The 27,123-nt window shown below is 33.8% G+C and overlaps 1 protein-coding gene and 1 non-coding gene across 2 annotated transcripts in view; one reads left to right on the forward strand and one right to left on the reverse strand.

Annotated features, from left to right (window-relative positions):
* The first annotated feature begins 13,581 nt into the window (after window positions 1-13,581).
* Window positions 13,582-14,529, forward strand: LOC107942438 (60S ribosomal protein L19-1). Its single transcript, XM_016876107.1, has 2 exons — window positions 13,582-13,709; window positions 13,901-14,529. The coding sequence occupies exons 1-2, from the start codon at window positions 13,598-13,600 to the stop codon at window positions 14,380-14,382; spliced, it is 594 nt and encodes a 197-aa protein (XP_016731596.1). The 5' UTR covers window positions 13,582-13,597; the 3' UTR covers window positions 14,383-14,529.
* The window catches only part of LOC107887181 (uncharacterized), a 49,408-nt gene continuing 36,688 nt past the window's right edge, over window positions 14,404-27,123 (reverse strand). Inside the window, exons 25-42 of the transcript XR_005920350.1 lie at window positions 26,932-27,051; window positions 25,140-25,258; window positions 24,914-24,986; window positions 24,702-24,821; window positions 24,177-24,245; window positions 23,895-24,065; window positions 23,246-23,293; window positions 22,947-23,088; window positions 22,655-22,752; window positions 21,569-21,713; window positions 21,390-21,478; window positions 21,193-21,303; window positions 17,150-17,224; window positions 16,522-16,587; window positions 16,203-16,391; window positions 16,008-16,118; window positions 14,980-15,060; window positions 14,404-14,861 (exon numbers count right to left, since the gene is read on the reverse strand). This is a non-coding gene — a transcript (uncharacterized protein). The remainder of the gene's footprint in view (window positions 14,862-14,979; window positions 15,061-16,007; window positions 16,119-16,202; window positions 16,392-16,521; window positions 16,588-17,149; window positions 17,225-21,192; window positions 21,304-21,389; window positions 21,479-21,568; window positions 21,714-22,654; window positions 22,753-22,946; window positions 23,089-23,245; window positions 23,294-23,894; window positions 24,066-24,176; window positions 24,246-24,701; window positions 24,822-24,913; window positions 24,987-25,139; window positions 25,259-26,931; window positions 27,052-27,123) is intronic.

A 27,123-nucleotide genomic window follows, 5' to 3' on the forward strand; every position in this document is an offset into this window, starting at 1 on the left:
AATGTATGCTTTGTGGTTAATTTCAAATAATATGTAAATTATGTGAGCTACTTGTTAAATATAATTGTTACCGAGTATTGATTTCGGCATTCTACGGATGACGGCAAGGATAAGTGTTCGAGAAAAATCCCGTTTGAACCTTAGGAATAGATTAGGATACAAGTGACATGTCACTAGAATGGTTGAGCATCCGAACTCGTTGAGTTGAGTCCGAGTTCACTTATGGATGCGAATGTCCGAACTCGTTGAGTTGAGTCCGAGTTCGTGAGATGTAACTAGGCATCCGAACTCGTTGAGTTGAGTCCGAGTTCACTTATGGATGCGAACGCCCGAGCTCATTGAGTTGAGTCCGAGTTCGCTTATGGGCGGGTTACATGATTGCTTGATTGAATATGTGGCACTTATATGCAAATTATCCATGTATCCGAATTATATTCCGATGTGTTCAACGGGTAAAGTTTTACTCAAATGGAGGAATACTCGAGATGAAAAGAGACGTATTGGTAAGTGATGAGAAATGGATATTTTGGACAGGTATGTATTTAACCATCGGGTTGAGTGTTGATTACAACCACGATAAGGTAATAAGATGATAAAAAATGATTAAAAAATGTGTTAAGTGTGTTGATGATATATGCTAATGTTGATTAGTTTGATTGTTTGTTATGTTATTTATTATTTACATATGAACTTACTAAGCATTTATGCTTACTCCCTCCTTCTTACTCATTGTAGTTTTGGACAAGCCAGTTCAGGAGTCGGGATAGGTCGAAGGCTCAGTCACACTATCAGGAAGATTTTTGGTAAATGGCTTGTAAATTTAAGTATGGCATGTATAGCAATATACTTATTTTGTGTAAATGATTTTATGATATGGTGACAAAATGGTTGAGAAAATATTTGATAATGATAAATTATGAAAATGGTAAGTTTAGATTATGTTTGATGTTAAGGAAAATTATTAAGATACTTAGTGCATAAAAACTCATAAGAGGGATGAAATTTGCCATAAACAGAATACTGCAGCAACACTAACGTAAGTTTGAAAATTTACTAAAAATCATAGCAATTGAATTTGGTGATGGACTACATATCAAATTGAAGATTATTATGTCTAGTTTCACATGAAACAAATGAAACAGGTAAAGGAATTATATGTTAAAAGATATTTTAATTTTTGTGAAATAGGGTCATAGCAGTTTCTGAATCCCCTATTCCTACTTTAGAAATTCACCATAAATTGTAAAGATATATTTAGGTGGTGTATTTTATATCCTCAGAATCCTTATTGAGTCTAGTTTTATGAGAAACAAACCTCATAGTCATATGAATTTTTTTTCAGAGAGAAAAGTGGTTCGTAGTAAACAGAGGTCAGACCAGTCAAGTCCTGAAACAGGGGTAACTTTAACTAATAAACTGTACTAATTGGCCCAACCAAAAATTTTATAAAAAAATTAGTAGATAGGTATATGAGTCTAGATTCAGGGAAAATTTATGGATTTTGATTTCGAGTTTTGTAACTCGACATATGATTTTTCTTGTGACTGTGACGCAAGTAGCTTAAAAGCTGTGAATGTAGAAACAAATAATCCAAAGTTCTAAAAATGTTAAATTAAGCTTAGTAACACCTCATACTCGACTCCGGCGATGGTCTCGGGCATGGGGGCGTTACATTTAGTGGTATCAGAGCAGGTTTAGTCGGTTCTCGGACTACGTGTTGTATGTACGGATTTTGCTATACATGCCATATGTATAAATTGTGATAGTGTGACGACTTCTGACCTTTTTAAATGATTTTTTTATAGTAAATGGATCCCGATCCAGCTGTGGCAGATGAAGTAGAGAGTAATGCGCTAGCCCTGGCTGAAGGAGCAGCGCCGACTGAAAATCCACCTCCTACTGTTGGTCAGGGAGGAGGAGAAAGGGGTCGGGAAGCCTTTCTCCAAATGATGAGTGCATGGTACACTGAGTTCGTTCGTGCGAACCCAAATGTACAACCTCCCCTACCTCCCCCAATTCCTCAACCTGTACCCCCAATGCCTCAAGGTATGGATCTGATGAAATTTCACAGAACTCCAGTTGATAGAATTTGCAAGCAAGGGGCCGAAGAATTTAAAGCAAATATTGATGATGATGCCGAGAGAGCAGAGTTCTGGCTTGAAAATTCAATCCGGGTATTTGACGAATTATCTTGTACACCTGAAGAATGTTTGAAATGCGCTATATCTTTGTTGAGGGATTCAACTTATAATTGGTGGAAGACTTTGATTTCGGTGGTACCGAAAGAGAAAATAACTTGGGAATTCTTTCAAGAAGAGTTTCGGAAGAAATATATTAGTGAAAGATTTATTGATCAGAAGCGTAAAGAATTTCTTGAGCTGAAGTAAGGTAATATGACGGTTACAGAATATGAAAAAGAGTTTGTTCGATTAAGTAAGTATGCCAGAGAGTATGTTCCTACAGAGGCTAAGATGTGCCGACGATTTGAAGACGGGCTCAACGAAGACATCAAGGTATTTGTTGGAATTCTTGAATTAAAAGAAATGGTAGTATTGGTTGATCGAGCTTGTAAGGCCGAAGAATTACTTAAAGAAAAGAAAAAGGTAGAGGCTGAGACTAGAAATTGGAAGAAAAGACCGATGAGTGGTTCATTTTCACAGCAACCTGGAAAGTTAAGGAATATGAATCCTCGTTCCCAAGCTTCAGCTGGGCAATCATATGGGAATTATAAGAAGCAAAATGTGGGTCCTAAATCCCAGACTACTTCGGCAGCCAGTGTAGGGAACTCGAGATTTGTTAAACCTGAGTGCCAGCGGTGTGGTAGAAATCATTTTGGTCCGTGTAGAGCAAATGAATGTTTTCGATGTGGTTCTTCGGATCATTTTATTAGAGACTGCCCAGAGAGAGCTGAAAAAGAAAAATTTCAGAATACAAAAACAAGTGGGGCGGATTCGAGAGGAAGATATCCAAGAAAAGCTAGGAGCGAAGCAAGCAGTAAGAATGAAGCCAGGGATGCACCAGTTAGACCTGAAGGAAGGGCTCCGGCTAGAACTTATGCTATTAAAGCGCGTGAAGATGCTTCCTCACCTGATGTGATTACCGGTACATTTTCCCTCTATAATGTTAATGTTATTGCTTTGATTGATCCCGGTTCTACTCATTCATATGTGTGCATGAAATTGGTGTCTAGTATGAATATACCTGTTGAGAACACAGAATTTATGATTAGAGTGTCGAATCCGTTAGGCAAATGTGTGACTGTCGATAAAGTATGTAAGAAATGTCCTTTAATGATTCGGGATCATTACTTTCCGGCCGACTTGATGTTGTTGCCGTTTGATGAGTTTGATGTTATTTTGGGTATGGATTGGTTGACATTGCATGATGCTAAAATAAATTGCAAAGAAAATATTATAGAATTAAAGTGTGGAAATGGTGAAACTCTGCGGGTTGAATCAGATAAATCAGAGGCATTACCTAGTGTGATTTCTTTAATGTCGGCTCAAAGATATCTGAGAAAGGGTTATGAAGCTTATTTGACGTATGTAATTAATACAAAAGAAGTTGAAAAGAAAGTTGAATCAGTGCCGGTTGTGTGTGAATTTGCGGACGTATTTCTAGAAGAATTGCCGGGTTTGCCTCCAGTCAGGGAAGTAGAATTTGGTACTGATTTGATACCGAGAACAGCTCCGATTTCGATTGCTCCGTATAGAATGGCACCAGCAGAGTTGAAGGAATTGAAGTCACAGTTGCAAGAGTTGACTGATAAAGGTTTTGTGAGACCGAGTTTTTCACCTTGGGGTGCTCCCGTGTTATTTGTGAAAAAGAAGGATGGTTCTATGAGGTTGTGTGTTGATTATCGGTAGTTAAACAAGGTGACAATCAAAAACAAGTATCTGTTGCCAAGAATTGATGATTTGTTTGATCAGCTAAAAGGAGCGACATGGTTTTCAAAGATTGACTTGAGATTTGGGTATTACCAACTGCGGGTAAAAGAGTCGGATGTGCCTAAAACTGCTTTTAGAACAAGGTATGGTCATTATGAATTTTTAGTTATGCCATTCGGATTGACAAATGCTCCTGCTGTGTTTATGGATTTAATGAATCGCATATTTCGGCCATACTTGGACAAATTTGTTGTGGTGTTTATAGATGATATTTTAATTTATTCAAAAGATGATACAGAGCATGCTGAGCATTTGAGGATAGTTTTGCAAACTTTGAGAAATAAGCAGCTGTATGCTAAGTTTAGTAAAAGTGAATTTTGGCTTCGATTTTTGGGTCATATTGTTTCAGGTGATGGTATACGGGTTGATCCTAGTAAAATTTCAGCCATTGTTGATTGGAAACCACCGAAAAACATAACCGAAGTTAGAAGTTTCTTGGGGCTAGCTGGGTATTATCGGCGGTTTGTAAATGGATTTTCTATAATTGCTGCTCCTAGAACTAGATTACTCCGAAAGGATGTTAAATTTGAATGGACGGAAGAATGTCAACAGAGTTTTGAAGAATTGAAAAAGTTATTAACAGAGGTACCAGTGTTAGTACAGCCCGAATCAGGTAAAGAATTTGTGGTGTATAGTGATGCTTCTCTAAATGGTTTGGGGTGTGTGCTCATGCAAGAAGGAAAAGTGGTGGCATATGCTTCGAGGCAGTTAAAACCTCATGAGAGGAATTATCCTACTCACGATTTGGAATTGGCTGCGGTGGTGTTTGCTTTGAAAATTTGGCGACATTATTTGTATGGTGAAAAGTGCCAGGTATATACCGACCATAAAAGTCTTAAGTACTTGATGTCACAAAAAGACTTGAATTTAAGACAGCGAAGATGGTTGGAATTATTGAAAGATTACGAGCTTGTTATTGATTATCATCCGGGAAAAGCGAATGTGGTTGCTGATGCTTTGAGCAGAAAGTTGTTGTTTGCTTTGAGAGTTATGAACACTCAGTTGAAAATTTCAGATGATGGTTCGATTCTAGCAGAGTTAAGAGCAAAACTAATGTTTTTGCAAGGGATTTCTGAAGCTCAGAAAGATGATCAAGATTTGCAAGCCAAGAGAAAACAGTGTGAAGTTGATACAGAGTCAGATTTCAAAATTGGTTCTGATGGGTGCTTAATGTTTAAAGATCGGATTTGTGTACCGAAGAATGAGGAATTGATTCAAAAGATCCTACAGGAAGCACATAGTGGTTATTTCTCGATTCATCCGGGTAGTACGAAAATGTATAATGACTTGAAGAAAATGTATTGGTGGAATGGAATGGAAAGAGATATATCAGAGTTTGTGTCCAAATGCTTAATTTGTCAACAGGTGAAAGCTGAACACCAAGTGCCTTCGGGATTACTTCAGCCTGTTATGGTTCCTGAATGGAAATGGGATCGGATTACTATGGATTTTGTTTCAGGATTGCCATTGACTCCAGGAAAGAAAGATGCCATCTGGGTAATAGTTGACAAATTAACTAAGTCGGCTCATTTTATCCCGGTACGTACGGATTATTCTCTTAACAAGTTGGCTGAACTGTATATTAGAGAAATTGTTAGATTACACAGAATACCATTGTCGATTATTTCAGATAGAGATCCAAGGTTTACCTCGCGGTTTTGGCAAAAGTTGCAAGACGCGTTAGGTACAAAGTTAAATTTTAGTACTGCTTTTCATCCACAAACTGATGGACAATCAGAGAGAGTAATTCAGATTCTTGAAGATATGCTTAGATGTTGTGTATTGGAATTTCAATGAAGTTGGGAAAGATATTTGCCGCTGGTAGAATTTGCTTACAACAATAGTTATCAGACGAGCTTGAAAATGGCACCTTATGAAGCATTATATGGTCGTAAGTGTCGAACGCCATTGTATTGGACTGAACTCAAGGAAAATCAGATTTATGGAGTTGATCTAATAAAAGAAACTGAAGAAAAAGTGAAAGTAATTCGAGATTGTTTGAAAGCTGCTTCAGATAGACAAAAATCTTATGCAGATCTAAAACGAAAGGACATTGAATTTCAAGTTGGTGATAAAGTATTTTTAAAGGTGTCTCCGTGGAAGAAAGTCCTTAGATTTGGACGGAAGGGCAAATTAAGTCCGCGTTTTATTGGGCCGTATGAAGTAATTGAAAAAGTTGGACCGGTAGCATATCGGCTAGCATTACCACCTGAATTAGAGAAGATTCATGATGTGTTCCACGTATCTATGTTACGTCGGTATCGTTCAGATCCTTCACATGTAGTTTCACCGATAGAAATTGAACTACAACCAGATATGACCTACGAAGAAGACCCGATTAAGATTTTAGCTCGAGAGGTCAAACAACTAAGGAATAAAAATGTTGCACTTGTGAAGGTGTTGTGGGAAAGGCATGGAGTAGAAGAAGCTACATGGGAATCCGAAGAAACTATGAGAAATCAATACCCACATCTGTTTACAGGTAAGATTTTCGAGGACGAAAATCCTTAAAGGGGGGGAGAGTTGTAATATCCCGAATTAGGGCCTAATCGGAATAGTGGTTTCGTGACCACAAATCCGAGATAGAAATAATTATTTTATAATTATTTTGATGATTATGATATGATTGCATGATTGTGTGAAAATTTCGTGATTAAATTCTATGCCTAAAGTGCTTAAATTGAAAGTAGGGACTAAATCGAATAAGTTGCAAAACTTGCATTCTAGAAGTTTTTAGTATGAAATTGTTTTGGAATATTAATGAGGAGGTCTTAAATAGAAATTTGACCAATTTTAAGTTCATGGACAAAATTAGGACATGGAAGGAATTTTTGGAAAGTTTAGTAGTAAGGGTATTTTGGTCATTTAGTTATTAAAATGAATTAAAAACAAAATTTAAAGCCAATTTTTGCCCATCTTCTTCATTAGGCCGAAATTTCAAGGGTTCTCCATAGCTAGGGTTTGTTTCAAGCTTCCAAGCTCCATAGTAAGTGATTCCAAGCCCCGTTTTTAATGTTCTTTACGTTTTTGGAATCCCAGTAGCTCGATTAAGCTTATGTTAGCAATAATTCAACCTAGGGTTTATATTTGGAAAAATACCCATAGGTGAAATTTGTGTATTTTGATGTTTTATGATAGAATATGGGGTTTTAAATTATGTTAGACAACTTGTACTACTCGATTTTAAGCAAAAACGAGTAAAAGGGCTTAATCGGTAAAAATACCTAATAGTCACAAGTACATGTTAGAGTGAAAATTTGATGTTGCCATAGAAGAGAAAAGTGATCAGCATGTTGTAAAACATAAGAATAAGGAATAATATTTAATCCCGAGCCTAGGGGCAAAAATGTAAATATGCAAAAGTTTAGGGGCAAAATTGTAATTTTTCCAAAATTTGAGTTAAGAATTAATTTGATAATGTGAGTATTAAATGAGCTAAATGTGTTATTTTAGATCAAGAAAGACGTGGAATCGACCTCAATCGAGGAAAAGAAAAGATTGTGGACTAAATTGCAAAATCTTTGTATTTTGGTACCAAGGTAAGTTCATGTGTAAATAATGTAGCATAATTGTTATTTTTAAGTTATTGATATTAATTATGTGTTATGCTGAATTTCATTATGAAATGTATGCTTTGTGGTTAATTTCAAATAATATGTAAATTATGTGAGCTACTTGTTAAATATAATTGTTACCGAGTATTGATTTCGGCATTCTACGGATGACGGCAAGGATAAGTGTTCGAGAAAAATCCCGTTTGAACCTTAGGAATAGATTAGGATACAAGTGACATGTCACTAGGATGGTTGAGCATCCGAACTCGTTGAGTTGAGTCCGAGTTCACTTATGGATGCGAATGTCCGAACTCGTTGAGTTGAGTCCGAGTTCGTGAGATGTAACTAGGCATCCGAACTCGTTGAGTTGAGTCCGAGTTCACTTATGGATGCGAACGCCCGAGCTCATTGAGTTGAGTCCGAGTTCGCTTATGGGCGGGTTACATGATTGCTTGATTGAATATGTGGCACTTATATGCAAATTATCCATGTATCCGAATTATATTCCGATGTGTTCAACGGGTAAAGTTTTACTCAAATGGAGGAATACTCGAGATGAAAAGAGACGTATTGGTAAGTGATGAGAAATGGATATTTTGGACAGGTATGTATTTAACCATCGGGTTGAGTGTTGATTACAACCACGATAAGGTAATAAGATGATGAAAAATGATTAAAAAATGTGATAAGTGTGTTGATGATATATGCTAATGTTGATTAGTTTGATTGTTTGTTATGTTATTTATTATTTACATATGAACTTACTAAGCATTTATGCTTGCTCCCTCCTTCTTACTCATTGTAGTTTTGGACAAGCCAGTTCAGGAGTCGGGATAGGTCGAAGGCTCAGTCACACTATCAGGAAGATTTTTGGTAAATGGCTTGTAAATTTAAGTATGGCATGTATAGCAATATACTTATTTTGTGTAAATGATTTTATGATATGGTGACAGAATGGTTGAGAAAATATTTGATAATGATAAATTATGAAAATGGTAAGTTTAGATTATGTTTGATGTTAAGGAAAATTATTAAGATACTTAGTGCATAAAAACTCATAAGAGGGATGAAATTTGCCATAAACAGAATACTGCAGCAACACTGACTCAAGTTTGAAAATTTACTAAAAATCATAGCAATTGAATTTGGTGATGGACTACATATCAAATTGAATCTTATTATGTCTAGTTTCACATGAAACAAATGAAACAGGTAAAGGAATTATATGTTAAAAGATATTTGAATTTTAGTGAAACAGGGTCATAGCAGTTTCTGAATCCCCTGTTCCTACTTTAGAAATTCACCATAAATTGTAAAGATATATTTAGGTGGTGTATTTTATATCCTCAGAATCCTTATTGAGTCTAGTTTTATGAGAAACAAACCTCATAGTCATATGAATTTTTTTCAGAGAGAAAAGTGGTTCGTAGTAAACAGAGGTCAGACCAGTCAAGTCCTGAAACAGGGGTAACTTTAACTAATAAACTGTACTAATTGGCCCAACCAAAAATTTTATAAAAAAATTAGTAGATAGGTATATGAGTCTAGATTCAGGGAAAATTTATGGATCTTGATTTTGAGTTTCGTAACTTGAGATATGATTTTTCTTGTGACTGTGACGCAAGTAGCTTAAAAGCTGTGAATGTAGAAACAAATAATCCAAAGTTCTAAAAATGTTAAATTAAGCTTAGTAACACCTCATACTCGACTCCGGCGACGGTCTCGGGCGTGGGGGCGTTACATGATTGACCCGATAGCCAGTATGTTGGGTACATGACTTGTGTATGACATGTCTTTACTAGCAATAGTGGAATGCATAACTCAATTAAAAAGTTAACAATATCCTCTCATTGGCATTGTATGGATTGATAATATGGAACATGGTCACGAGTTGCTTGTTCTCAAACGAGCAATTTATCACAGTCATTTGTTAACAATGATCATATTAATCATTAAGAAGACACAATGGTGACAATGAGATAAAATAAGATTGTATTAAGTAAACAGATTTAACAAGAATCAAGAATATCATATGACAGTAACACATACATGATGAGGTCATTGGACAAAACAGTTAGATGAATTGCTTTCATAAAGGGTAAAAAATAAAAAGTTTTCAATAATGGTACTTCTTGTAGACTGACTCATGATTAAGTAATTGCGAATTATCAGAACGATGCATCTGGACATAATTGCAATTACTAGAGCCTAATTGTATTGGTCCCTCCGCTAGCTCAAAAAAGCTCGGTCGGACTGCTTTTGAGTTACAAGAAAATTCTATGACTTTGGGCATTATTTAATTGAGTTCATTTATTCGATGTGGAATTAAATTGAACAGTCGTAAGGATTTTTCAACTAGATAATTTGATTACAAAAATTTCTTGAAAATCTAATTTAGAAAATCTAAGTGATTATTGGGAAAATTAATTTTGATCAAGTAAAATTAAATTAACCAAATTAATTAAAATTAATATAATATTTTTTAAAATTAATTTTGATCAAGTAAAATTAAATTAACCAAATTAATTAAAATTAATATGGTATTTTTTAAAATTAATTTTCAAGTCAAACAATTGGCTCAATGGGTAATTGAATTTGAAAATTGGACTTGAGATCGTAAATTTATCCTGGGAGCCCAAAATTGAGACCAAGATCCAAAAATTGGTCGAATTGAATCTGGTATGTGAAGCTTGGCTGACGGTGCAACCGGTGGTTGGACTAGACCGGTCGAGCTATCATTGGCCTGGACCGAACCAACAGAAACCAAACCAGCTCAGGGTGTTGGCAACTGCGATTGCGACATTCCGGTGGCTGAAAAATGGTCAACGACGGTGAGTCTTTGATGTTTGAGCAATGAAAAAATTACACTCCTACTAGGACTCTACTAGGAAATTTGATTTCAAATTAATTATTTCAAAAAAAATATTATTTTAATAGATGTAATATTAAACTAAATTAAATACTTATCTTAATAATATTTTATTAATTTAATATTAAAATGATTATCGTAATATTAAGTTTAATTTAATGTTTATCTTGTAGATAAATATTCTATTAATAAGATTTAACATTAAATTTAATCTAATATTTATCTTGATAAATATTATATTAATCTAATATTAAACTGATTAAGTTTAATTATAGTTAAACTCTCTAAACTCTCCTTATATAAAAAGATATTGGGTCATTATTTACACACACTTATGAGTAACATAGTGGCATGTACATAGAATTTGAATCATATAAAATTTGGTTATAAGTAACTTAGTGGTTCTAAAACTGTGGTCTTCCATGTCTTAACATTTTTTACTTTAGTATATACTTATGAGTTATATGAAAATTTTGAATGTTAATTTGACATATTTTGAGTACTAAAATTGTTTAGAAAATATATGAGATGATTATTAATAGTTTAAACTCGATTTTAGATTATTCAAACATGTTCCAAGTAATCTATCTTCGGTGTCACGACATTGAAGTCACTAAAGCAAACTGTTTTAGGTGTCTCAACTTCCGAAGCCCAGTGTCGTAACATCAACTCAATTTTGTGACAACCACTTCCCAATATCGCAATATTGACCCTGTTTACTCTGTTTTGTCCTATTTAAGCCACGAACGACCCCTGTTTGTATTCAAACTTTAAAGTAAGCTTAGAAATGACTTAAATAACTTCAAATGAGTATATTTATGTTAAAGTGAAGTGTTGAAATTGAAGCTTGAGTTAAGCTAACTTTAGTGTCCAAATGTGGCGTCTCTTACTTGGAATGTATCAGTTCATTCTAGGTAAGGGGTGTTACATCAAGAAATAATAAATTAGCTAAATATGATATTTTCATGAAAAGAAAAGATAAAGTGATCACTGTAACTTGACAATAGTGGAAAGGATATCCTTGATAGCATTCTTTTGCGAAAAAATGAGTAATTGAACATGGTGGGGATGTTGATCTTGTAAATTTTCAAGACACAAATAAATATAAAGTTTCACCATGTGGTATAGACAATTAACATATTTATGTTGAAAATTTAGGAATTTAGGGATGAGGTACAAACCTATAATATTTGAGTTACCCATGATAGAATCTCAACTCAACGCTTGGTATAATGTCAAGTTTTCAGTTTAATGAGACAAAATACATCATCGTGATGTGACTAATAGCACTATAAAATAATATATATATGTATATATATACATATATATATGTATATAATATCATCCCAATGTAAAAAGTATTAGGTGTCTGTAATGATAAGGGGCAAGAGTTGAAAAATGTGCCCATATTGTAGTAAAGATATGACTTTTTTCTACGTATTTGAACGATGAATAAATGAATAAAGTTAATTTCACAATTCATTATTACATCTTTTGTATTTTTAAAGTACATCATCGTGATGTGACTAATAGCACTATAAAATAATATATATATATACACATATATATGTGTATATATATATATGTATATAATATCATCCCAATGTAAAAAGTATTAGGTGTCTGTAATGATAAGGGGAAAGAGTTGAAAAATGTGCCCATATTGTAGTAAAGATATGACTTTTTTCTATGTATTTGAACGATGAATAAATGAATAAAGTTAATTTCACAATTCATTATTATATCTTTTGTATTTTTTTCTTTCATGTTTTACATACATAGCAAAATTGTGACAAACAAATATTTGCTTATTGATTGTCTAAGTTCGAACTGATTATAAGTGGCATTGTAAAAACGTTTACATTATGAGAAAGAAAATTTACTTCAGTAGATAATCTAAAAGGTCCGTAATACAATTCCAATTAGAGATATAACTAATCTTGGCTATCAGAGCAGTTGACTCCACGAGTAAAAACATGAGAACTCTTATAAATAGGAGCCAAATTTCATTTGTTTGACACACAAAAAAATACATTAAAAGTTTCTTTCTATTTTCCCACCATCTTTTATATTCCTAAATTGTTCCATAAAGAAATACTGCAATTTCTTTTTATAACAATTGATATCATTGTTATGCTCCGTTCAATGCTTAGTGGATTATTTCTGTCAGTTTAAAATATAGATAGTCATTGGACTTCATTGTATCATCGGAGTTCATTTTTCAATAACTCTTTTGTACACCAAAATATAGGTAGAGCGAATAGAACATTGAAGAAAATAGTCTTGATACACACCTTAAAGCCTTACCAATTTCTCATAAATTTATTTTTATCCCACACACCAACAATGATATTTTAACAATTTATCTTCCACCAAAGTTTATCCCTATCATATTATAATTTAGTCTTAACTAATAATAACCTTTTATAAACACATGCACTTATAAAAAAACTAATATATACAAAACATGATTTGTATTTCCAATGATATTGTAGCATTTATCATTTATCTAATAGTATTATTAAGCTTGCCCATAGAATATATATATATATATATATAAAACACTTTACCAATAGCAACTCAACAAAAAATACCTAAAAAAATGAAATAATTACAAAAAATATATAAAAATAAAGATGAATATGTGTTTTTACTTAATTTTTATATTCTTTATATTCATTTTATTATTCATATTCAAAGTTTGTAATTGTCCCTCCTAACATTGTCATCTCTAAGGTTCAAACATATATTCTCCTTAAAAAGTGCAATGTATTTTACCATTACACCTAACACTTATCGATATACATGTTTTACTTTTAAAAATATACTCATTAATTATATCAAAATTACTTTTATCATAATTTAACTTCTAGTGTGTATATATATATAAATATACATATGTATAACCTAAAATTATTTCCGAAAAGCCAATGAATCCCAAGTAAAATGGTAGAAGTATATTTGTGGAATGTAATATTATTCTGGTGATTAAGTTACGCTTCTTAGATAACAAACTTTGTCCCCAAGAAAAGGAAGGAAGTGACTTGTTGAAACGGTGATAGAAGTCAAACAAGCAACATGGAGTACACTTGCAGCCCACGAAAGAAAACCAAAAGCACAGTGGAGAAAGTCAATTGTCAAATATTTCTGCCTCGGTTACTTGTATATATATCTATATATATATAAATGGGAAGAAATAGAAGTTGAGTGTAGATACAGCAATAGCAATGGTGTCATTTAAGGTACAAAAGCGACTGGCTGCTAGCCTTCTTAACTGTGGAAAGAATAAAGTATGGCTCGACCCCTGCGAGGCCATTCTTATCTCCATGGCAAATTCCAGTATGTCTCCCTATCCCCACTTTATTTCCTATTTATATGAGTGCGTGTATGTATTCTATTTTATTAACATTATAGGCTAAAATCAATTATGATACATTCTACTAACTAGATCGTTTTCGGGAGCTAATCTTAACAACTCACCCACAGTCCATAATTTTTTATTAATGGCGCATGGAATAATGTTGGTGCAGGGATGGACATAAGAAAGCTTGTCAAGGATAACCTTATTATAAAAAAGCCTAACATAAGTCGATCGGGATGGAGATACAAGAAAGGTAAGGATGTTGGGAATCCTAGGAGAAAAGGATATGGGAAGAGAAAGGGAACAAAGGAAGCAAGGCTACCATCCAAGCTTTCGTGGATGAGAAGAGCTCGAGTCCTAAGGCGACTACTTCGAAAGTACAGGGAAATGAAGAAAATTGATAAGCACCTGTACCATGAATTTTATATGAAAGCCAAGGGAAGCGTTTTTAAGCATAAACGTGCACTTCTTGAGGCCCTTCATAATAAAGCTAAGAGTGAGAAAGATCAGAAGGTTCATTTTGATCAGGTTATAGCTATTAAAGCCATGGGTAAATTAGGTAGCAAGGAGACTAGGGTTCCACGGAGGAAACAATGTTCGAGTCCACCTGTGGAAGTTATTGATGTGTTGAATAATGCTTATTTAGTTTGAAAGTGTATGTATAAAATAAAGTTGATGTAATAATGCTTATTACATTTATAAGTAGGATTTCGGAATTTTGTATTAGAAACCAACACGAATGAAGAACACAAGGTTACAAAATAAGACGATATACAAACCCAATTCTTGCTAATTCAATCAAGTTTTTTTCTTATTGGTTTAAGCCTTTCCAAAAGGAAATGAACCATAATGTTTTTAATGCACTAAAGGATCATAATATCTTATAAATTGGGAAAAGAACAAGTAACCTTAGCTTCTATTTTTGTAGGATCAATGATTACCCCAAACCATCAGGCTTTTCCAGCAGAACCAAATAGATGCATCTTTTCAGCAACCACAGCTTTCATGGCCTCTATAGTAGAAGCCATTACATGTACAAGATCTCCCTTGGGGCTGCTCAAGGATTCCATGTAAGCTTTTCGTACCTCCGTGTTCACATTGAACTTCCTCACACCACGCTCTATGCAACCCTGTCCAAGGTAATTTCAATTTCGCTTTAAGCTTTTATGATATCTAATGCAAAACATAAGCACATACTTCCAACTATCACATTATATATTAATAACCCACAGAGATGGTAGATGGTACCTTCACAAGTTCCTTGGACAAACCAGAGGCTCCATGCAGCACAAGAAATACTCTTTTCTTCAAACTTAGGGCATATAGATCCTGAACAACGAGGAAAGGTTTATCTACGCTACCAAGTATTTATGTAGGATGGGTTCATTAAAATGATATTATGCTAAAATACTGGAAAATCAAGAACTAGTAATTAAACAAACAATAAACAGTTAGTTTAACAAGATGTTAAAGGCAGATTTACTTAACATTAATGGATAATATTCTATAAGCATCTAACTGCAATACAAGGCATTAACATGGGATCGTATTTCAATCAAACCTCTGTAGGAAATAAAAGTAGACATTAAACAGAGGGGTAAGGTCCAAATTTACCAATCTATTTATGTGAATATTCCAAATTTACCACTAACATTTTACTAGTGTAGTTATGCCAATAATATTTTTAATTTTGGAGCACTTGGTCAAGATTGAACACTTCGGGAACCTTTTAAGATATCCATTACAAGATATTTAACAAGTCAAAACATGATTTTTGGCATGGAATGAGAAAAATGATCAAGCTGAAAAGGTTAACTAAAAAATATGGCATTATAAACCAAACAGCAAGCCTTAATCCCAATATAACGCGTCATTATAGTTAATTGAAAAAGAAAGTAAATAAAATAAAAAGAAAATTATGGTTTTAGTTTCATCTAAGAGAGAGAAATATAGAGAGAATTTTATTTAAAATTATGTAGGAGAGAAGGTTTAATTGACTTTTTCACAAACTCGAAATATGATGAAATTTTTATCAAATTGAATTTTACTGTAAGCACGCATCATGTTTTCTTTAACATTCTGTAATTTAGTCAAAACATTTAACATGGCATCTATCCTTAACCAGAATTTAGCATAGAACAAGATAAATACTCCCAAGTAAATGCAGCCTGCCACTACTAAGAGAGAATTCAACACAATGGTTAAATGTGAACCAACAAGCATCGAAACTTTAATAAAAAAGCTACAGTATAAAATGATAATTAGGTATACTTGACCTTAAGCAAATCAAGTTTGAGATTTGGGCCACTTGCTGGGTATTTTCCATGTACATTCCCAATGCATACTGCCAAGGCATCTATGCCAGTCTCAACTATGAATTCTTCAGCCTAAAATTCATGAGGTGAACTTTGATATGAGCAATAGAAAAATGATAGTAGTTAAGCATTTTTAATTTGATTGAGCACAGTGACCTGATTAATATCAGTCAGCTTTGCTTCATAATCTTTAACAGTCAAATCATCTTCCGTTCCTGACAATCTTCCAAGTTCTGCCTCCACAAGCATATCCCTCAAGTGGGCCAAGTTTGATATGTGCTTCGTGTATGAGATATTATCTTTAAAGGGAAGATGTGAACCATCCACCATTACTGAATCAAAGCCCTTGCAGTGATAAAAAGAAATTCCGTTTCATAAAAAACTAGTACCATTTAAACACACAAGGAATATCGATAATTACCATTCCACAAACAAAATTGTATGATGGTTTTAATATAAAAAAAAGCCAACTCACCAGCTCAAGAGATTCCAATAGTTCTTGCTTTGAAGTACCATGGTCAAAGTGAACAGTGATGGGAACCTGCAATACATGTACCCTGCATCAACTCAAATTCCCCCCCCCCCCGTTTTTGTAAAACTAGTACTTGAGTAATTATGTTTTTTACAATAAATTTCATCTTCCAGGTGATAATTTCGTACTAAGTCCTATGTGGCACTTAATGAAGTCCTAAGTTTATATTATTACGCCCCCGCAAGATTGATGGCCAGTAGAGCAGCAATCTTGGATTTTTGATGACAAAAAATATCTTAAGATTACATTATTAGCTCTAACAACATCCAGAAGATGTACTGTATGTTACTTCACGAAGTAACAAATAACATCCTCATCCTGAGCTTTTTACTCAATGGTAGGTACAATGCATCCCCCTGCTCAAAGAGCTAGAGTTGAAATTCAAAATAAAAATAAAACATCAGTTTGTACGTCTACTGTATGTCTGCTGGGAATCTCTAAAGCTTTTATCAACTCAGTTTTAGCATGACAAGTGATTGAAAGAAAACAAAGGAGACATCTTAGTAAACCCAAACTAGATGTTCATCACTACTATTACCAGGATAAGGTTTAACAGACAAAGGAGACTTACGCTGGCTTGTTCTGCGGCAGATATACAACATGCAACTAATGTAACCCCTCCTTGCTTAAATGCACCAGGATGAACCTGGAAAAGAAATTAATATATTAGAAAATTTTCTGGAATTGAAACTAAAGAAAAAGAATTCCAAAATTCAGAAACACGTTATATGATTTGTGTTTAGACGATTTTTCCTTTTCAAGGAAAAAGGGGCTTGCTCTAATTTCTTGCATAAACAAATCAAATGCACATTGAAGAAAGAAAAAAGAACAATTAAAAATGGAAAAGGTTCCAAAAAATTGAAGATGGTGGACTGATGGAACATGGTGGTGAAGGAGTACACTACAACTTTTCTTTGTAGGAAGGATAGAAAGGAAGAAGGGCGAAAACATTTTAAGCAGATAACTAAGCTAAAATTGGAAGGCAGTTAAAACTTGACCATTAGATTAAAATTTTGCATACTTCCTCCTTTCTGTCCTACCTCCCAAGAAATCCCTACAACCTCAAGCTGACAAGGGTATTCAAGTTTCTTATTTTCTGTATCCTTGCTGTGTATGCAAATTCAGGACTATATGAAGGCAAATCAGGCTAGGCTGGGCTAGGTTGGGCCGGACACATGTGTCTGCTACATAGTATTAAGGTCTTCCCCTAACCTATGATCAGCTACAATAACGCAATTTGCATCTCTTAATTTAATTACACCAATGCCATAGGATATTACAAAAACTGGGTCCCAATTTTAGCTGTTGGACACATGTATGCCATTTAAGATTGGCCTCAATGGTTTGTTGCTGGACATAAATAAGCCATCTAATGTCAGGTTCAGGGGGTTGTACTTTTAAGAGTATTTTGAAATTAAGAAGAATTTGAGAGAAAAAAAAAAAAACTGATTCTCATATATTTTGTGAAGAACAAAATGCACTGAATTTATATACACAGTAAATGCCTAAGGGAAACTAGTAATGAATAAATCCCTAAAATCAAAGCTAAGGATCATGCTAAGAATCTTCTATCAAATCTGAACAATCTGTTAGATATGAAAAAATGGCTGTTAAATGTTAATTTAGTTAACACTCCCCCTGAAGGTGGTTCCTAGATATCACACATGCTCAACTTGCAAACCAAAATATGATAGATTCTGTTGCTAAGTCTTTTAGTGAACACATCAACCAATTGCTTGTCAAAAGCCACATGACTTAAGCTCAAGACATCGATGGCAACCTTGTTGTCACACTACAAGGATAATTTTCCTTTTCCGAACAACTTTAATTCCTCCATTACTTTCTGCAACCACTTAGTTGTATGAACCTTGTTCCGGATTTCAAAGATTTGACCATCATTTCTAACTAGTGAGTATGTAAGAGCGGCTGCCTTCCCATATTTTTGTTGCAATATCAAGCAACAAATGTGTCTTGGAAATTTGTGATTCCATAGAGTGGATGACCCTGCCATCAGAAGGAATTCTTGAGTCCCACTGATTGTAAATGGGGTTGTTCACTGTAAGCTTTCTTGTATCACTAGTAACATACCCCTAACATTCCTATAGCTTTGATGAATGTTGCAATATTACACATTATTTTGTTAGAGTTTTTATTAACTTCTTTTCTTGACCAAACTCTTGTAACTTTTATATATATATATGATATTCTCATATGCAAATAATATAAGTTTTTCTCTCAATTTCTATTTTCATTGCATGGTATCAGAGTTAAGGGCTTGATTTTATAATTTGAGTTTCGTCAAATTTATCAAAAAACAGTAATTTTGAAGGTATTCTCATGTACCACTAAAGGGGGGTTTTATGAGGTGCACAACCCCTTTTCCTGCTAACCCTTGAAATTTGGCAGCAAAAATCCCTGCACATGGCCCTCATGAGCTGCCAGACTGTTCGGCAGCAAAAACACTAGGCAGCCTTGGAGCAAATTCTTTGTTATTTGAAGGGGATTCCAGAACAAGTTTTATTATATAAAAATCATAGAGACACTAATATCGAGTGTTTCTCATATGCAAATTGGGTAGGATCGAATGTTGACTGGGAGATCTACAACAGGATACTGCATTTCTGTTGGAGGAAACTTAGTTTCATGGAAAAGAAACAGACTATAATCTCTCGAACTAGTGTAGAATCAAAGTATAGAACTATGACACAATCTGTGTGTGAAACTGTATGGGCGCATCAATTATTAAGTGAAGTCGACTTAGAAACTACATTGCCAGCAAAGTTGTGATCTGACAATCAAGCAGCTCTTTATATATCCTCCAATCTAGTGTTTCACGAACGAACAAAACATATTGAAGTTGATTGTCATTTTATTCATGAAATTTTTCATCAAAAGTTAATTTCTACTAGTTATGTTTAAACTGAAGATCAACTAGGAGATATCTTCACAAAAGCTTTGAACGAAGTCGAGTAGATTACATTTGTAACAAGTTGGGCATGATCAATATCTTAACTCCAACTTGAGGGGGAGTGTTGTGAATATAATATTAGACAAAAAGAGTTTTTATTAACCTCAACTTATTTCCTTTACCAAACTCTTGTAACTTGTATATGTACGATACTCTCGTGTGTAAATAACATAAGTGTTTCTCTCAATTTCTACTTCTGTTACAATGGACAACAAACACGATCGTGATATTACAGGATTTTTGTTTCCAACGAGCTTTATAGGACTGAATTGAAAAGAGGGATTGTCGAAGCTAATGATTTTCTTGTTATATGCCATTTCCTTTTTTCTCCTTTTAAATGATAATAGGAGAAGAATAAAAACCAAATTATTTCTTCAAAAAAAAAACAAACAAAGGACTTACAAAACCCAAAAATAGCTTAAATAAAAAACTCAAGCCAGCACCAATGGAGCCAACAACAAGGGAGGCTAGAAATAACCCCCACAAAGTTGATAGTGGTGATCAGAGAAACAACCTCCAAGGAGGTGTGCTTCTCGTGCTGGTGTGTGAAGGAAGGCGCAAGAGCTTCTGGTGGCACTTGAGGCTCACGTGCAAGGAGGTAGGCTATCGAAATCTGGGGTTTGGCTGAAATGAAGCTGTGGCTCACTTGAGAGTGGCGGTGAGAAGAAAAAAAAAATAGGGCCACAAAGGTAAGTACCAATTTTTTATTTTTAGGGTTTGGGAATCTGCAAAGAATTTCAAAATTGAATTTCTAAATTTGGAATTGTAGCTATGATAGCACGTAGAAATTAGAGTATTTCAAACTCAAGAATTTGAGAGAAACTTATTCTCATATATTTTCGTATTTAGGTAGATAAATCTTAGAATAAATCATTTGAGATATTCTAGGAATATTTTATTTTATCTTTTACTAGTTTATTAGGATAAGGGAATTATTTTCCCAATTAGGTTATGACTTTTTCTCTATTTAAATTCAGTTGTTTAGTTAATAAAAGACAGAACAGTTTTATTAAATGCTTTCTTAAAAACTTTCAAGTGTACCATTGTAGGTGGGAATCTAGTAACTTAGAAGAGTAAAAAACATACAGTTGTATTGAGATCTAGTTCTGAAACAAATTGTTGATATGTTCACTAAAGCACTTAAGAAGGAAGACTTCCTCATATTGAGTGACAAGCTTTGCATGATAGACATCTATACTCCAGCTTGAGGGTGAGTGTTAATTGCCTTTCTGTATCTAGTAACAATTTGTACAGAATCTTATGCTGATTCACAGAGTTGATTTGTAGGGATCATAGAGCTTATTTGTAGGGAATTTTTTTTTTTCTGATTTCTTTCCTTTTTCTATCTTCTGTATCATGTATAAATTCTTCACTTCTAAGATGACTAGCATACAACAATATTCTTTCTGCCTGTTTAACAGTGCCTACACTCAAATCTTTACAATTTGTCAGATGTGAAAAAATGGCCGTCAAATGTTAATTTTGTTAATGGTATGTTAGGAAGCATTAGGTCACATGGTTTACTTTTTGGACAACAAATAGCTTAATCTAAGTTTGAAACTCGATGTATGGTGCAATAGAAAAATGATACAATGTCTTCTTTATGTCAATACTTGTTGTGTAATTTTAAAAAACCAGTTTCTGACCTGTAAAATAGCGGGACTACGTTCTTGCTCTGCAGCTGATACTACAGCCTTAACTCCTTCCATGTTATAGACATTGAAGGCTCCAACAGCATAGCCGCCCTTTTCAGCATTCTTTAAGCAGAAAACATCGTCAATATCCGAGGAAGAATAATAATAAATAAGAACAATAAAAGATAAAATCTACAAATCATACTTACAATAAGGATCTCTTTAGTCGATGAAAGTCTGAGTGGGCGAGCCCAAGATCTCACTATTTCCGCCAGTGCTTTACTGTCACCAACATTACCTAACAAAGGTAATTTACTAGAGTAAGGATCAATTTTTTGCTTTTAGCAGAATTCATCAAAAAACATGAACAAAACCCGTCAGAATTTACCAGGGAAAACAATATAGGGAACTCTGGGATGTCTACTTTCAGGCCCTAGCTCCCACAAAGGTATTCCAGCTAGGGCCTGTCCGACTACTTTGGCACGTTTTGCTTCCAAAGCTTTTGTTGCAAGGTCTGATGAGGTGATTCCACCCTGAAACAGAAAGGCATAGACTATTATATTCCTTCAATACTTTTTGATTGAAAAAACCACACCAACTTTTACCAATCAGCATTCATACTGTCATACAAAATCTGCTCATGTAACATGTTGGGGTAATCAATCTCAAATCACTGTCACTATCTTTACTTAACTTAGCCAAATCATGAGCTACTTTGTTTGCATGTCAAGTAACAAATGCAAACATTACAGAATCAAAGCTAACCAGCAAGTTAAAAAACATAAATTAACATGAAGAATATACAAAATGCAAATCCAAAGCATTTCATTGCAGTGATATAGGGACCTTTGTTAAATTCTTCTACAGATGATAACAAGTTAAATATCACTTCAAATAAAAATCTACAACAACAAAATGAAATAAAAAATTCAGAAAGACAAATAAATCTCAAGATATGCTTCAAAGAGCTTAAGACAGAAACATCAAAGTAATCATCTGTTGCCACTTCTGATTTATCTTTATGCATCACGTATGCTGCAAGTTTGTTATATTTGGAACCAAACTTGTATAAAATAATCTCCCACAAATGCAACTCAAGCTCGCAGGGACCCCAGTTCCTTTATGATGAAAGATACTAGCCAAAAAATTTAGTTGTAAACTTAAAGAAATGGTTAATCACTGAGCACATAATTATCAATTTAGTAGATCCAGAAAATTCAGCTATGACAACATTATTCCAATGAAAATATTAGGGAAACATAGCTTGGAGCAAATAAAAACATTTGTATCATCTTCAGTTTCCAAAGAATGAAAGTTGGTGGAAATTACTGCAAAAATTTTCTATAAAATCAAAATAAATTTGATGAATAACTTTCCTGGATGATGGTCGTATATAACTTGCAACAGATATATCAGCTATGGAGTAGCGAAAAATATGACCAAGTAATGCTTGGTCGGAATAAAACTAAAGTACCTTGGCCAGAATGTAACGAGGTCTTGTAGTTATCCGCCTAACTACTTCAACCAGTGCAGAGCTCACTTTGAAATTGATCTCCAAACTCTCAGAAGCATCTATCAAGAGGAAGGTAAAACAGTTTCCATTTCAATGAATAGGAAAAATAAATAAATAAAAAGAATTACCTTTAGTACAAACAAAATAATTGCACTAATATCTGTCTTTCAGAAACAGGAAGGATTATTTCATATTCATGCATGAGGGTTTTGAGTGGTTGGAGAGGATTTTCAAAGAGAATTAAGAAACAAACTTTTTCCAGTGATGAGTTCTCTGCTGCTCATTATCAGAGTATCTTTACGAGTTGCAAGAAAAACAGAAGCCATCTCTGCAGTTCTATTAATTTCCTCCTCCCTCTCTTCTGATGACTTCATAGCAACTTTATGAACAGAAACCTGTTGACAACAAAGAAGGAAAACTTAGTACCCAACGCAAACCACTAATACAGTGGGCACATTGCAAAACTGTGTAGCCGTTTCACATAATTGGATGTCAAAAAGGCCACTTAAGCCTAAAGTAGAAAACAAAGATGCATATATGAATTCTGGTCACCTCAAGGCTTTTTAACATATGTCCATGTTGTGTCTGAAGCTCTTCAACCTGGAATTGAGAAAGACATACACTGAAGAGTATATCAACTTAGAAGTTAAAGGCTATATAATTCATCTATTAAATGAGCCCTTATTCTTTCTAGTGCATTCGATTGAGCCCCTAATCCATTATCTACGTTCAATTGAGTCTTTATGAGGTAAGGACGGAAATTTCTATACCATCATTTGCCAACTGAGACAGAATTGTTAACAAGGCATAGATAATGTAGAATAAATAGTCACATGGCATCTTTTTTAGCATGTTATAAAGTAAAAAGATGGTTTTCTTTTTCAATAGGCACATGTGTAAGCTACCATTTACTATATGGCACCTGCTTATAAAAATAGTATGTTGATGTATTTATTCTACACTATTCATACCACATGCAATTCACCCACCAGGCAAAAGGAGTTGATGGTGTAAAATTTCCATCCATCTAAGAGCTCAACTGATCATAAATATTGCAATTACAGGATGGGGGCACATACAATAAATTCGATTAAATACAGTGGTCTTTGTATTTTAACCAAAATAGAAATAACAAAAAAACTTTTTTAATTAATTTAAAACTAATAATAAAAATAAACTTTAAAATTCATCAATCTTGGACCTGTTTTGTTGTTTTTGGAACATATGAACCCACAACTATTAGTCCACCGCTCCTCTCTTTACTTATTCCTAGATCCTTTGGGCGGATTGGAGCTTTGGGGATAATTCCAATGCGGGCAGAAACAAAGCTGGCCGCGGAACGGCATAAGAAAGACTTCCCCTTCAGTTCCGCCTGCCAATGGAGTTAAAGCTTATACACCAAACCTCTCAAAATCTTTATCAACATGCCCAAAAATATATATATTTATGTATGCTGAAAACTATAAGATTTGCAGTATCTTGCCTGGATCATTCCAGCAGCAAATACAGCCATGTCTCGTTCACTAACTGCATTTACAATGCATGTCGATCCCTGCTTCAGCCATAAATGAAAATATAGTGAATACTTTGCATCTAATCATGTAGTTCTCTATAGAAATCCAGCCAGCAGTATCATTACAAAAATATCTTTCATATAAAAGGTCTGTGATGCATTAAAGTTTTGAAGGTTATTCCATTGAAGTAAAGGGACGCTTATGAAACGGTTCCATTGATTTATTGATGAAAACCTCTACTCATAGAGGTAAAGATAGTTACATAAAAATTTCAATTACTTCAAAAAATAAGATAAAATAACTAATGTGCCTTACTTTTAAAATACAAAAAGTGGTAAATAAGTCAACAATAGCCTTGCAGCAACTTACAAGTCCAACATATATGACAGCAAGCAAGCAAACAAAAAATTCTCCCTACATGAATACTGGCATTGGCATGTACTTGTACATAAAGAGCAGCACAAATGCATAGAAACACACATCACATATAGTACCTTCTCCAAACTGCAAAGAAGCTCACAAACAGCATCTGGTCCACCTTTTCTTAAAAGTTGGATAGAAATGGATGCAACAATGCTAGCTGGAATTCGTCCTGCTGTTTTCTCCTCCACCCACTAACACATTTAGGTAAAGCAAGTAGCAAATTCAAATTTGATAATTTTTTACAAAAAAATATGAATTGGCATGTACTTCAAGAAAATCAGACCTCTCGAAGGTTTGAAGATTTATAGCCAAAGGCAGCATCTTTAGCAAACTCAGTGTCTCCTGCAGGAACAAGCCTGTAGCCAATATAATCCAATAAGTGCTAGATATCAGAATACATAATTTTCTTATGGTCATTCCTTTTCCTTCATATTCAGGCAGGTTTGTGTGAGAGTGGATGGGAGGAAGCAATAAGAGAAACCAATTTGAATTCGGGTTAAAGCCGATACCGATCAGAATCTGCAACGTAGTGTATATCATCAATGGTATAACGCCCTCCTTGGAGAAAGAAAGGGCAAAGAATCCAAGCATCCACCTGACCTAGTATTGAGACAGCTGCATCTGGTTCCTACAATACATGGATAGAAATGTTAGACAGCTAAAGTCATTACCAAGGGTTTCAATTGCGGTTGTGTTCGCATTTTTTTCGTGTTGCATTTATCATGGTTGCAAACAAAACATATGCTATTACGCAGTTGTGAATTTTTTTTCCAAATTTGCCAAAGATTTTTCAAGTCATGTACGAGGTTGTATGAGCTTTTATTAAAAAATTTCACTTTTTTTTTCCATTATAGTAATATTTCCATACTAAAAATGCTTTCATCCTTATCTATAAATTTCTAGGAAAATAAATAATTAACAAATTAAGAACATGTTAAATTCAAACATACATGTTTAGTACATTACAAACTTAAAAATAAAATAATTTAAAATTTCATCCACTATAAATATTGATGCATACTCCAATTTTTGCCACATGGTAGATAAATGAGGAGAAACAAATCCATCCAATTCACTTTGAAAACCACAATGACCCATTTTTGTGACCTTTATCCAAAAAATAATCATATAAACAAATATTTTCTAAATTCAAATATAAAATATAAATTAATACATAATCAAATCAATATATATATTTAAATGGCATAAATCCGAAAACTATACATGAACTTTGGTTTAATGTGCAATTGTATACATGAACTTTGATTTTGTGCAATTTTATACATGAAATTTTGATTTGATTCAATTCTCGTAAATTATTAACACAATTATTGATATATCATCATTTTATGTTTATATATTACGTATGTAAATAATTATATTTATCCAATATAAAAATAGACTGATGTATTTATTTCTTTAAATGTGTATGATTAAATCAAAATTAAAGTTTCAAGTACACATTTGAACCACAATCAGAGTTCACATGTATAACTACACCAAATAAAGTTCATATATACAATTGCACAATAAATCAAAGTTCATCTATAATTTTGAGATTTATCCCTATTTAATTTAATTACATTTTCAGATAAACTCACCTTTATTAAAATCTATAAAATTTCACAGATAAAAAATTTTCATCTCAAATAATTTTCACTGAACCAATGAAGTAATAATATTTAAAAAGAGGATTCAGGACTAAAACGGACCCAACCCAGCCTCAAAACCCTCCTAGCACCAATCCTTCCTAATTCCCTCAGCTCACCAACCCAAAAATCCCCAATTTCACTTCCAATCCGATATGCCCAACCAAACCAAATTACTTTTAGATTCTCTTTTTCTTCTATAAAACATAGAAGAGAGTAACAAACACTAGCCATAAATTAAAAAATGCAGGTTATTTAAAAAGTTATTTGATTACATTTGATGATTTTTATCTTTGATTTTTACCTGAGAAACTGTGTGAGTCTGTTACTTGATTAGTTGAGTTGTGAGTTTTTGTGAACATCAAAATCTGATTGAATACTGAATAAGAAACAGGATAGTGGAAATAGCAGCTCGTTATCACCATTATTCTCCATTTTGCCTTTTTCAGCACCACAAGAGGCCGTTTTTTACTAGATTTTTTTCACTGTTATTTAAGTGTTTAGTGGCAGCAGACACTGCCACTACTGTGAAATAGTGACCACAACACTGCTACAATACTGCTTGTTTAATCCATGGGTCATTATATGGCAAGACATGTTAGTGCAACATATTTTTTTCTTCATAATATATTCTCATATTTATTGTACTTGCCTCTGGAAAATGACCTCGTAGAGTTGAATCACCTCTCAAAACTACTGTATAATCAATATGCTGAACTGATTTTGCTGCAGAACAAAGATTGTTGCATATATCTTTGATCAGCACAGTAGCCTGCAAAATGTTAAATCTTTAGTCGGTCAAGAGAAAAGTAAAGAGAAATTTGATTTGGTTGAAATAAATTTT

Source organism: Gossypium hirsutum, chromosome A03, assembly GCF_007990345.1.
Source record: "Gossypium hirsutum isolate 1008001.06 chromosome A03, Gossypium_hirsutum_v2.1, whole genome shotgun sequence".
In the NCBI taxonomy this organism is placed as follows: Eukaryota; Viridiplantae; Streptophyta; class Magnoliopsida; order Malvales; family Malvaceae; genus Gossypium; species Gossypium hirsutum.